Raw genomic sequence first — 14,078 nt, forward strand, 5'->3', positions numbered from 1 at the left:
GTTAGTCTTGACTGGCAAGGCTACGTTTCGACTTTACGCCTCACTGTACGTTCACACCAGAAGCGGCGAGAGCGTCCGAATTCGCTCTGGCTGCCCTGCCTTCGACGCTCAAGGACGCTCGTGGATGTTCTGAAATAGGCGGCAACGTTTGTTCAGAATGCTTTGTTTTGTGAACTATATTTAAAGGGGCCGCAATTTAAACATCCAGACATGTCGACCATTTACTTTTTGCCGACCGATCACAAGTAGCGTATATACTCATGAAATCTTTAAAATGTGAAAATAAGAAATCGATCGATGGCAGAAAGTAATTAAAATTACAGTTGTTTGTTATCAAAATAAAATACATTTGTAATAAAAACTGTGGTCTTGGTCATATATTACAGGGAACCCCGTCACGGCAATAATTCGTTTCTCCATTTTATCTTCGGAACGAATGTTTGGTGGGAACCAAAGTTTACACGGTTGTGTTCTCTAGACTTCGCTAGAGCGGAGCACTTCTATATTCCAATAGGTTGCCGCCGAACCGCGTCACAGCTCATTACCATAATGTTGACTGCACTTGAACTTCCATCTGACGCCCACGCCGCCCAAGACTCGCCGCGCCGCTTCTCGCCGCGGAGAGACGCTGGCTGTCATTGAAAATGAATGACTTCCGGTCGATTTGACGCTCTTGCCGCCTCTGGTGTGAACGTACGTTACATTCGTGAAGAAATCAAAACAAATGAGTGCACACAGAAAACTCACAGAAGAAATGTACTGAGGTAAAAATTCTAATTGTTGTTTTTTTTAATTTATAACATATGATTTAGTTTAACATAACACAACTGCTGTTTTGCTGAATATTATCACGATTGAAAATGTTACATTGAATTTATTGTTCAATAAACAAGTAGCGTAGTTAATATTTATTATTTATTATAAGTTACTTACATTTTAGACACAAACCATATGAACTGTTTTTGTTCTATTTCACCGACTAAAATAGTTCCGAAGGAAAGCTACAGCGGTGTTTGTTACTGAATGATTCAGTGTTTTGAACGAATCTTTTGTATGAATGACTCACTAATTAAGACGGTCACTTGCCGCCACCTATTGGCGGTTTAGTTTAATGTTGAAATATTGCATTTTTTCTATATTCAAACATTTATTTAAAACATCAATCTCATAACATTATTTATTACAGTTGTAATTGCAGTGCACTGGACGTTATGTGCAGACCCATTTGATATTGGGGGGGGGGGGGGACAAGGTTGTCCATCCATCCATCCATCCAAAGTCAACCGCTTATCCTGTGTACAGGGTCGCGGGGGCAAGGTTGTCCATGTTTCTAAATTTTATTTGGGTGCTTAGGATGGCCTGGATGGGTGTAGTATTTCCCGGCCTGAAATTGTGTCCCTGTCCGGCCCTGCTAGACACGGATACCAGTGAAATTTCACCATTCTCTATACTAATTTTCATACCACAGTAAAAATATACTAATATAACAATGTGCTATTGAACACACCAATTTAGTCATTTTTAATAATGTTACAATTATTTTAATTATTATTATTGTTTTCCAGAACTCAATGTTTTAAAGTTTAATTCAATTTCATCATCAAAATGGTTTCTAATAAATTAATTCTTAAAACTTTTCTTTAATAGCAGTCTTGCTTATGATATATTGCTTAATAATTATTATTAAAATGTGTGAATACTACATTTTACTACACAGTTGTAATATATTTCTGTCACAATTTCAGGCATCTAGCTTTTATTATAAATCATGCTTTTATTATGAAGTGTGTTTATTGCCGGCAGCTTCACTTGTCCGGATAAAAGTTTGCAATACAGAGACATTTAAGTCACGCCTGAAATCTCGCTCTCTTTACGCTGGCCTTCGAGTCTGAGAAATTAAATGTAGGACACGGTTTTGAAGTGTTTGTATTTTAGATAACTGGTGTTTGTGTATGTAGTAATATTATATTACTTTGAAGCACTTTGGTCAACTCTGCTATTTTAAATGCTATAAAAATAAAGTTTAGTTGGAATTAAAGCACAAATGCTGTGAATTATAGAAATATGCAGTCTACATGTACTACACGCTTTACTGTAGATTAGTGCTCTGCTGTGTCATCTGATACAACGTGAATGATTTTCAATGTTTGTGGAGTGTCCAGTGTATGAACGGTCGGATTAATTCAGGACAAAGCTCATCCGCAATAAGATCGCAGCCTTCAGCGGTTTAATAATATCACACAAGGAAATGTCACGATTTTAATTTCATTATTTGTCCATTTCAGTATAAAAGGAGTACCAGAGCATGCATTCAACTTTAAAGCTGTCGTGGGTCAGTCATACCGGTGGAACCAGATAGAGTCGGTGCTCGGTACTACTGGTACTGCAGAAACATTGGTATCGTTACATCTTTTTTATTCTGGTATCGAATTGGAGCTGAAATACCAGTACCTTTGACAACAGCTGAACTCCGCTTTCAATCAAAGATGGATTATTGAATTGTGCAGCGAGTCAGCATTGCAAACTTTACAGGTGTCGCTTTCAAGGTGAATTCAATTACCCCCTGCACAACTTCTGGGCTCAGCAATCTGGCTAAAAGATTTGCTACCAGCCCGGATTCCACTGCTGGAGCAGCAGGGAACAGAAACGGCAAGAGTGTGGGTGCAAATCCGGCTCCGAACCCCAACAGAAACATGGCAAGCATAGTCAGCATTTTGATGTAATATGAATTATTGTCATTCTTCTCCATCACTTCACTCTTTCTCCTCTGCAGTTCTTCTTGTATCCATATATCCAGGTCCATCTTTTCTTTCTTCTTCATTCTCTTTCTCTCTCTCTTCTCCTCAGTCTCTACTTCCTCAAGTCTTCTCAAGATCACCCGTTCCCTCTGCAGAGAAGCTCTGAAACGCATCAGTCTTGCTTGAATTGGTCGCACATGCTGTTCTTCCTTTTCTATGTTTATCTCTAACTGATCAATCCTGGCTAATACACGATTCTTTTTTCTTTCCGTTTCTTTCCTCTCTTTTTTCATTGCTGCAGTGAACGCATGCCAATGAGCATCAGCCAATTTCTTTACCTTAACTTCAATTTTCTTAATTCTTTTAGACATAGCATCTTCTCTCCTCACATCTATTATCCTCTGGGCTTCCAGCACAACCTGTGTAGCCTGATTGGTGAAGTGCCGGTTCTCATTCTGCACCAACAACTCATCCACCTTCTTCAGAAGTCGAATGACCTGACCTCGGTTTGCAGGGTCTGTGTTGTCAAAGGCCACGAAATGCCTCCCAAATCTTTCCACGAGATCTTGGATCCTGCTATGTTGTGTTGATATGAAATCTTCAATGGAGGTTCCTCCAAGTCTGTCAGCATGGGAGAATATAATAATGGTGTGGCGAGAGACCTCCTCTGTAAACGTCTCCAGAATCATGTCCACGGTGCGTTGGTGCTCCTCGGTATAACGTTCTATTGGTATAACCAGCAGAAATGCATGAGGACCAGGTGAACACAAAGCCAAACAATGTACTACTTCCTGTTGTAATTCCTCCACTGTTAGATCGGTGTCAAAAAAACCAGGTGTGTCTACAAGCATAAGGTTTCGTCCTTCCAGTGTTCCACGTTCTCGCTTGCACACTTTTGTGACTGAACTCATGCTCAACTGAACATCAAAACGTTCTCCATCTCCCAAAATGGTGTTTCCTGTGGCACTTTTCCCTGCACCTGTTTTGCCCAGCAGAACAAGTCGCAGTTGGTTTGCTGTGGAGTTTGGTGTGGAGTGTGCTATGGCTTGTTCACCGCCAAATGATCCTTGATTACTCGTGCCAGGAGGACAAGTCTGAGAAGGTGAATGAGTGGTTTGAGTTGGTCTCAATGTCATATTTGGCTCATTGGACCTCTGTCTTTGGCAACTCTGAACATTGTGTGGCCCGTCTAAAAGTATAAAGCAAATGAGAAAATGAACAATTACATTAATAATAATTTCTGCAAATTTGTATCATAATCATGTAGGTTAGTAAGACACTACCTTCAGATTGCTTCGGAGTAGGGTTGCCACTTTTGAGGGGATTTGTACTGGATGACGTTTTCAGACAGTCCCTTACCCACTAATGGCAAAATTTTAAATGAACATCAAGGTTAAACTAACGATCTTGACTGATTTTGCTGTGATTGTTTCAGCTTAAAGGGTTTGATTCGATATGATACACATCATCTCATCTTTAACTATGGGACGAGCCCATATTTTTTGAGAAGGGTGGCAACCCTACTTCAGAGGGACTGTGCCTGCAAAATCTACCAAGTTGCCTTCTAAAATAATCTTTAGCTATTTTAGCCCTGTTTAACCCTCAGAGTACCATCCATCCATCCATCTTCAACCACTTATCCTAAGTCGGGTCGCAGGGGCAGCTGCTCCAGCAGGGGGCCCCAAACTATCCTATCCCGAGCCACATTAACCAGCTCTGACTGGGGGACCCCGAGGTGTTCCCAGGCCAGTGTGGAGATCTTATCTCTCCACCTAATCCTGGGTCTTCCTGAGGCCTCCTCCCAGCTGGACGTGCCTGAAACACCTCCCTAGAGAGGCAGCCAGGGAGTATCCTTACCAGATGCCCAAACCACCTCAACTGACTCCTTTCGATGCAAAGGAGCAGCGGCTCTACTCCGAGCTCCTCACGGATGACTGAGCTCTTCACCCTATCTCTAAGGGAGAAGCCGCCACCCTTCTGAGGAACCCCATTTCGGCCGCTTGTACTCCGACCTAGTTCTTTCGGTCATGACCCACCCTTCATGACCATAGGTGAGGGTAGGAATGAAAACTGACCGGTAGATCGAGAGCTTTGCCTTCCGGCTCAGCGCTCTTTTCGTGACAACGGTGCGATAGAGCGAGTGCAATACCGCCCCCGCTGCCCCGATTCTCCGGCCAACCTCCTGCTCCATTGTCCCCTCACTCGTGAACAAGACCCCGAGGTACTTGAACTCCTTCACTTGGGGCAATACCTCCTTCCCTCAGAGTACCAGTGTACAAATTTGCAAGGAACACATGAGAAGGTAGCTTCTGAACAGGGTCCAGGTCAGGCAGCTCTGAAGCTGGAGCAGGCTTGTGCTGCTACAGAGTGGGGATGAGGTTGGGCAACCCCAGAGTGGAAAGTGTGTCTGACAGCTCCAGGGCTGGAAAGGGGGTCAGGTGGGTCCAGGGCTGGAAAGGGGGTCAGGTGGCTCCAGGGGTGGAAAGGGGGTCAGGTGGCTCCAGGGCTGGAAAGGGGGTCAGGTGGCTCCAGGGCTGGAAAGGGGGTCAGGTGGCTCCAGGGCAGGAAAGGGGGTCAGGTGGCTCCAGGGCAGGAAAGAGGGTCAGGTGGCTCCAGGGGTGGAAAGGGGGTCAGGTGGCTCCAGGGGTGGAAAGGGGGTCAGGTGGCTCCAGGGCTGGAAAGGGGGTCAGGTGGCTCCAGGGCAGGAAAGGGGGTCAGGTGGCTCCAGGGCAGGAAAGAGGGTCAGGTGGCTCCAGGGGTGGAAAGGGGGTCAGGTGGCTCCAGGGCAGGAAAGGGTGTCAGGTGGCTCCAGGGGTGGAAAGGGGGTCAGGTGGCTCCAGGGCAGGAAAGGGGGTCAGGTGGCTCCAAAGTAGGGATGAGAGCAGAAGCTCCAGAGTGGCAGAGATCGGGCGTAGAATAAATTACCTATGCATATCAAGTGAATAGCAAATATGGCTGGTTTTAGTCTGAAAGTTAAAATATTTTATTTTTTTATTTTTTTTTAGATAAATTGACTTATTGATGAATTGTGTTTTTTATTATGAGTATGTGTATAACTGTGATATTGTATTGTAGGTGTGGACATTGTATCTGCCAGTGTACCTGTTGCCAGGAACATCATCTATAGTACGTAAAATCAATCACCACAGTGGAAATACGTTTTAACTTTATTGTATTATCTTGACAATGTGAGTTGTGATTCATTGAACTTTGTATTGTTAAATAAATCCAATCCAATGTTCTCGATCAATGAAAACACACAAAAGACACACAAAATCATAGAAACGGCTCTCAGGATCCAGACACAAAAGAAAACCAGACATGAGTGTTGAGATCCTGACACTGACACTCTAAACTCCATCACAACATTTTTGTGGGGAAAAATCATATTGAATGTTGCAGCTTGTTATAGGAACACAATTTCCCTCAAAGCAAAAATTTGCTAAAATAAATCAAGACTTATATCATCAGTAGCTTCCTAAAAACATGTTAAACTAGTTTTGCCTTCATTGTACTACAAACGGAAGCTTGAACAGTAAAGCACTATGCTAAACCAGCATGAAAGTGCCTAAAATGTAATATACTGGTCAATAAGATGCAGTTCAACTAGTCATTCAAGCTGGTCACCAGCTGAACAAATAAGCTTTGTTTGCATTTCTGAGTAGCTGAAGGACGCACCCTTTGAGCAAATTGTTGACTGTGTAACCGGTTGCGATGAGGACGAGGGTGGGGCTGGGCCGTGACAGCCGAGGAGAGGGATAAGTGCAGCGGAACATGGCAGTTCGGGAGAGAGAGAGCCACATGCAGCTGCCATGTGTGTTTGTGTTGTGTGTCTTTAAATTAAATATTATTTTGATGGTCCAGCTGGTTCATGCCTCCTCCATTCCCAACCTAAACCTTGTTACATTGGTGCCGAAGCCCGGGAAGGAGGATGGATGCGTTGTTATGGAGTCCTCGCCACTGCCTTCCACTCCAAAGGAGCAGCGCGGCAGTCCGCTGGCCGATGGAGGAGTTGCTGCCCACCACCTGGATGTGGAAGATTGGCTGCCGCTCGGGAGGGGAGGAGGGGCTCGCCACCTGCCTCCTGGAGCGGTGGAGCCACCTGGAGTCATGGAGTCTTTGCCACTGCCTTCCACCCAAAGGAGCAGCCCGCCCCACTGGGCTAATCAGCATGGCAGTTCAGGGGTGAGAGAGCCATACGCAGCTGCTGTGTGTTTGTGTTGTGTGTCATTTTGCTTAAATAAAATATTATTTTGACAGCTCAGCCGGTTTCTGCCTCCTCCTTTCCCAACCTAAACCTTGTTACACCTGTGTTAAGCTGTGCTACGGAGTGCGGTCGTTTGTTAAATTTAAAATATAGAAAATATTTTTTATATATATACATTTATGCATTTGGCAGACGCTTTTATCCAAAGTGACTTACAGAGCCCTTATTACAGGGACAATCCCCCCGGAGCAACCTGGAGTTAAGTGTCTTACTCAAGGACACAATGGTGGTGACTGTGGGGATCAAACCAGCAACCTTCTGATTACCAGTTATGTGTTTTAGCCCACTACCACCACCACCACCACCACCACCACTACTACCACTATATATATATACTACAGTTCATAAACTACAAATTAAAATAACATAAGCAAGAGAAATGAATAAGAATTAGGCCAATTAAATAAATAACTCAAACTCTGAAAGCTGTCAGAATAAGTCACTTTTGAAGCCAAAGACCAAGAGCCAACATCAGTTGAAATATGATGAATGATGATGACTTAACTTATTAGTAATTAGTGTAGTAAATGTAATATGTGATGTGCATTCATGTCTTTTATCATATTGCATAACAACACCCCTTACCTCCCGTAAAATCAATGTAATGCACAACCTAGTTTATGATTGAAAATATCTCCAGAACATTGAGTCACACTCACTGATAAGACGATTATTTCCTTGTTTCACACTGAACGATTTACCTGATAGCAATGTGTGTTTTTTTTGTCTCTTTTCAGAACATCTGTGTTTTGGTCAATTACAAAATGCTCTTCAGATTACCTATAAATTCAGTCCTGAATTAGGCTACTAGTAAATAAAATGATTGTAAGCTGCATGCATCTATTTAACTTCATGTATAGGTGTAGGCTAATAAATCAATTACAATGCTTTGTATTATATCAGTGTAAAAACTTCTAGCATACCTTCGTCTCGACATGTTTAGTAGTTTGGGTGTTTTCTCGAGTTGATATAAAGGAGTATATTGTTTGCTGTGTGTTTTTGGTCTGTGAGGGGCAGGGCTTTGAAAATCAGAAGTGGTTTGTGAGTGTGCCATGCAGTGCCACCTGACCTCCCTACAACGTTATTTCTTAATTGAGAACATGATAAGGCACAAAATAAAGTCGTATTCATCATCTTCTGCCTGAGCTTGAGCACAACCAAAACGGATATACAAAAAATAAACTGGGCTTAGTCTCAAAGTATCTTCTTTTATGTATAAAAAACTTTCCCAGTGACAAAATGTTGAAATTAAAGTCCAAGTTCCTGTTGGATAGATCTCATTTAAAATATGAAAGTTCACCTCTTTTACCTTAGGAGGAAGTGGAAATTAAATATTTATCTTCCTTATTTTCTTAACCTCTTTAACTCCAAATTACTTACTGGCTTCGGGCAAGGGCGTAGAATATGCGGGACACGTGTCCCCCCCTCACTTTCAATAAAACCCAAGTCTGTTTACACTTTGTCTTTCAACCTGCAAATGTCTAAATATGTAAATGCAAAAGTTAAAATTCACTGGTCAATCATGTCATTAATTCAATTAAAATTTGTACTTGATTGAGAGCCCTAAAAACATATATCTTGTATATTTATGTTCGTCTTGCGCTAATCATTCTGTCCCCCTCACTTCTGAAATGCTTGCTAGCCCCTGGGTTCTGGTAACACTCCTTTAAACGAATGCTTCTAATAACTCTGTTGGTACATTTATTGTCACACAAGTCAATTCCTTCTATACAGAGCTGCCTCAGTCCAGGGGAGACTTTGGTGTACAAAACAGTACATTTTAGTTTCTCACAAAACTCCTCATGCTTTTTTGACAAGTTTCCATTATCATCCAAAAAATCCCAAATCCTTTTGGAGCGCCATTCCTCTATGTACACACATTTTCTACTGAGCAATATACATATCAATTATTCCACACTGGTGTGTTATGTGGTGTAAAGTTATGTTTATATATTATATGTTTTTAATCCTGCTTGAATCTCACTAATTATGGTCGAAATACCTTTCTTCAGCCAAGCAGCAATAGCCCCAGAAATTATTTTATAATCTGTATTAAGCAGTGAAATTGGTCTCAAAGTACAACTGTCCTTTTATCTTTACCAGATTTATGGATCAATGTAATTAAGGCTTGTTTCATACTTGACATCAGTTCTTTCTTTTCTATATACTCCTTTAAGGCTTTGAAAACATTTCTTACATCCAAAAAAGTTGATAAAAATTGGTCGTGAGCCCATCCGTCCCTGTAGATTTGTTTGAAGGATCTTCATTAGGGCTGGGACAACACGTCGACGCAAAATATGCGCGTCGTTTCGTCGGACCCAAAACAAAGATGGCGGCGCTGGCGAGTAGTAGCAACACGAGTGGCTCCTCAGACTCAAATCAGAAGTGCAAGGCGGCACGCACTCGTTCCTCTAAAGTATGGGAATTCTTTAATTAAAAAGGAAACAATTCTGTGATATGTCGTCTTTGCAAAATGGACATGGCCTTCCATTCTAGCACCAGGGCAATGCACCAGCACCTGAAGAGGCGCCACCCGGTTGCAGCCGCAGATGACAGAGCACCGTAAGTTTTTTTTCAACTCCCCACTTTGCACTCGATGTTGGAGTAGGCTATAATACGTTGTCGACACCTACATTTTTCGCTTATAGCTATGAATGAATGTCGTGAAAAATACATAGAGGACACTGACAAGGCGCTGACAGACAGGACCAAGCAGGTAACATTTGATAAAGTCTCAACTTTCAAATTTGGTAATTCAAAGAAAATTAAACCATAAATAGGCCTAGGCTACTATTTTGTGGCTCTTTAATGTGTCGTGACAGATTGCCTCAGTTAAAGCTGCTCGTGAACCGATCATCTTTTCCTTGGTTAATTTATAGCATCAAATAGGCTAAACATGAATGTAGCCTACATCAGAAGGACTGTTGTTTTAACCGCGGATAGACGTCAGTACAGTAGCCTACAATCCATTATTCAAATCCACCGACGCTAATCTTCTCTCTCCTGACTACTTTGTCGGGCAAAAATGGCGTATTATGATTGATTGATCAGATCGCTAGTCAATCAAACTCCCGGCAAATGTTTTTTTTTTTTTTTTACATTTTATAAACCCCCACCCCCGATGAAACCGGTATTACCGGTGTTGTCACAAGTCGATTAATCGAATCGAAATCGAATCGGACTGAAAAAAATGAATCGTTAGATTAATCGATGCATCGGAAAAATAATCGCTAGATTAATCGTTTAAAAAATAATCGTTTATCCCAGCCCTAATCTTCATGATAACTGAATCCAATTCTTCAATTTTAAGATCGGACTCACATAAATCTTTAAAGGAGTCCTCAATATATGGGCTAACGCTCTTGGGGGGGGGGGTACAATGACACCCGGAGAGGTATATATATATATATATATATATATATATATGGATATAAAGACAGGTATATATAAATATATATTTAAACAAAGTTATACACTCCGTGATTTTCTTTGATTTTCTGCTGCTGAAGCGCCCAGGGGTGTTTGCTCAGCACAACCGTAGTGTGTGAGGGGGAGAACTGCTGGAAAGCGCCGTAGATCCAACAGTACAGATGAATGGAGGCGGCAGAGGAATTCAGCTCTGTGAACTCGCTTGGCTCCGAAGAAGATATCTGATATGTATTTGCAGCGCCACTCCTTTTATGGATGTCCGGGGGAGTGGCATGCAAATTCCACACGCCAATTTCCATTGCCCTTTACTCAAGATCAGAGATGTCTGGGCTCCGCAGGAGCGGCCCCTAGTGTCAACTCATCGACACAACGTCGAGTGAGTGACAGATAGGGAACATGCAGATGTGATTTTAGTCATGAGATTTCACAGAATGAGTTTCATTCTGTGTCATTTGAGTCATCATTGAGTCTGTGTCGTGTATTTGGCGCCATCTCCTGGTGGTCATATGTAACATTGTGCTTCATGTGGATTATCTAATGATCTATACATCTGATTATCTTGTGTGTGGACTCGATTGAAAGATAATCACAGACTCTAAATACTGAAATGTGATATTTTATGTTATGTTTATATTTTGTGAAGTTACAAGTTAATTAATTATTATATATACAGTATTTATTGTAGCAACCCAACACTTCTCACACACACACACTCACACACACACATACACACATTTTGTTGGGGGGAGGGGTGCCTTAAAGAGGAGGAAATAAGAGGGTGGAGGAGGGAAAAAGGAGGGGGAAAGGGAAATACCTGTTAATCCTGTCATCTGCCTACTACTGTTGTAAACACTACAATATATATATATATACACACCTGAAGACATGTGTTAGTGTAAACTTTATTTATTGATTTAGTGATTTATTTATTTAGAGATTTGCCGGTGTGTGAGAGACATTTGTTCTGCTTCCTAAACATTTGACCATGATCTTGAGTCATGTTTATTTGTTCTCTAAATATTTAAAAAGATGTGATTTTACCATTGTTATGTGCACTTTGTATGCTTTAATGTCAGTGTGTTACCTGGAATTATTTAAAGTGTGTTCTTATACCTTGACTTTTTCTAATTACAATGTGAAAAATTTATTTTCGGACTTAGGCGAGGACAGTGAGGAGTGGGGTGCCATTTGGGACAGGTCCATAGATAGATGGACGTATTTGACCGGGATTTTAAACGCCTCATCAGGTGAAACATTTTTTAAATGTGTTTATAAATAATAATCAAGTATATGTGATATATTGCAATGAAAATAAGTCAAATGTGATTGAAAAATAAAACCTAAAAAGAATGTTCCTGCATCTTTTGTAATTATGAACATGGTGAAGATGCTTCTTATAAATTATATATATAAAAAAATCATAAAAGATCCTACATAAAAGAACAATGTGAGTGTAATATATTTAAATACATCAAATAAATAATCTAATGAACAAATAAACTGCATGAAAAACAACACCTAAAAAAAAATATCTTTAAACAGGAAATTAAACTCAATTTACCTTCGCTCAACATGTTTTCTAGCTCTGGTAATTCCTCAATGCAATATGAAACAGCATTGTATGTGAAAATACAGACTATTCTTTATCTTTTAAACCAATTATTAGGCAATATGCTTTTCATTATATATTTGTACATATATTGCCATCATGTGGACAACAAAACATTACAAGAAACACAAAAATGCCCATAACATATTGAATAAAAATGTACATAAAACACATCAGATATCACTGGTTAATTATCTTTCATGTATACAATGTGTATTAGAATGCATCTGATTAACCCAACCCTACTTACACACACACACACACACACACGCACTCACACACACACACACACGCGGGCACACTCACACACACACACACACACACTCACACACATTTACACACACACACTCACACTCACACACACTCACACACACACTCTCACACACATACACACTCTCACTCACTCACACACGCACACACACACACACAGACACACACACACACACTCACTCACTCACACATGCACTCACACACACAAATACGCGGGAACACTCACACACAAATACACACACACACACTCTCACACACACTGACACACACACGCACGCATACACGCGGGCACACTCACACACAAATACACACACACTCACACACAAATACACACACACACACTCTCACACACACTGACACACACACACACAGGCACACTCTCACACACACGCACTCTCACACACGCACTCTCACACACACACACTCACACACAAATACACACACACACACACTCTCACACACACTGACACACACACAGGCACACTCTCACACACACGCACTCTCACACACGCACTCTCACACACACGCACTCACACACACACACAGACAAACACACACACTGGCACACTCTCACACACACGCACTCTCACACACGCACAGGCACACACACGCACACTCTCTCACACACACACACACAACCTGCTGCAGCTGGCATCAGTAACAATAAAAGACATCCCTAAACTTAAAGAGGAGAAAAAAAGGAGGGGGAGAGAGAAATACCTGTTAAACCTGTCATCTGCCTACTACTGTAGTAAACATGTTTGCATGGACTGGTGGTGCGTGATGGACAGAGCTCTGTGTGCCTCATAGCCAGCGCACCAGGCCGTCACATAACTATCCCCAACGCACTCGTAGGGCATCAAACGGTCCCCTGCACCTCTGGGACAAGTCGACTGCTCCAAAATGACCCAGCCGCTGCCTCTTCTCTATTTTTTCTCCCCAAAAGGAACGTAATCGCTCAGCTGGGGGCCATATAAGGTCCATGTCAGAGGGAGTCCCTCCAAAGAGGAGGACACCACGAGACCACACCTCGCCCAGAGAAGGGGAGCTTTAGATTGGGAATACGCCACATGGTCTTACCGAGTCCGGTTGGAAGCACGCCATGTCCTCATAGATCCCACCCAAGGGGGAGGAGTTACTACAAACAAGGTGACCGGGACAGAGAGGCTTCTGCTCAAAGAAGACACGGCTTACCAATGGGGAAACCCTTTTGTGGAAAATACATCACATGGGTTTATCAACGGGATAGCCAACGACGTGGGAGCACCTACCCCAGTACAGGGCCTAATTGACACACATACTGGGCTGGCGGCGAGTTTCTACGAGGCACAGGGCTATGGAGTAAGGACATCCAGGGTCCACACATTTGTGAATGCGACTGGGAGAATGAGCACACGCCTCACCAAGGGAGTGGAAAGGTGCTATATGCAAGCAGTACACCCGCCAGCTGTCCCGAGACTTACCTGCTTGAACCTGACAATACACGGACCTAATCCGTGATCAACCCGGATTAGGTGTTGCCAAGCCTACTGCTCTGCAGATGTCTGCTAAGAGGCGCCGTTGGTCAGAGCCCAGGAGGCCGCCACACCCTGGTAGAATGGGGGCAGCATGTCCTGGGCATGATATGCCATAGCCATGGCGCCAATGCACGGCCTGGGGGAGTTTTAACCTTGTGCCTCTCAGGAACCTGACGCATCAAGTTGTGCTTCCCTGAATACTTACTGTCTACTGCATCGCGGAGGTGCCGAGCATAGCGGTAACATAC

The 14,078-nt window shown here is 42.4% G+C and overlaps 1 protein-coding gene across 1 annotated transcript; it reads right to left on the reverse strand.

Annotated features, from left to right (window-relative positions):
* Positions 1-1,136: 1,136 nt before the first annotated feature.
* LOC127649122 (GTPase IMAP family member 4-like) lies at positions 1,137-4,033 on the reverse strand. The gene has a single exon (XM_052134075.1). The coding sequence runs from the start codon at positions 3,872-3,874 to the stop codon at positions 2,492-2,494; it is 1,383 nt and encodes a 460-aa protein (XP_051990035.1). The 5' UTR covers positions 3,875-4,033; the 3' UTR covers positions 1,137-2,491.
* Positions 4,034-14,078: the final 10,045 nt, after the last annotated feature.

This window comes from Xyrauchen texanus, chromosome 9, assembly GCF_025860055.1.
Source record: "Xyrauchen texanus isolate HMW12.3.18 chromosome 9, RBS_HiC_50CHRs, whole genome shotgun sequence".
Classification (NCBI taxonomy): domain Eukaryota; kingdom Metazoa; phylum Chordata; class Actinopteri; order Cypriniformes; family Catostomidae; genus Xyrauchen; species Xyrauchen texanus.

Bases quoted from the DNA above. Each gene is read 5' to 3' on its own strand.
- LOC127649122 (XM_052134075.1), bottom strand. From the start codon at position 3,874: ATGACATTGAGACCAACTCAAACCACTCATTCACCTTCTCAGACTTGT.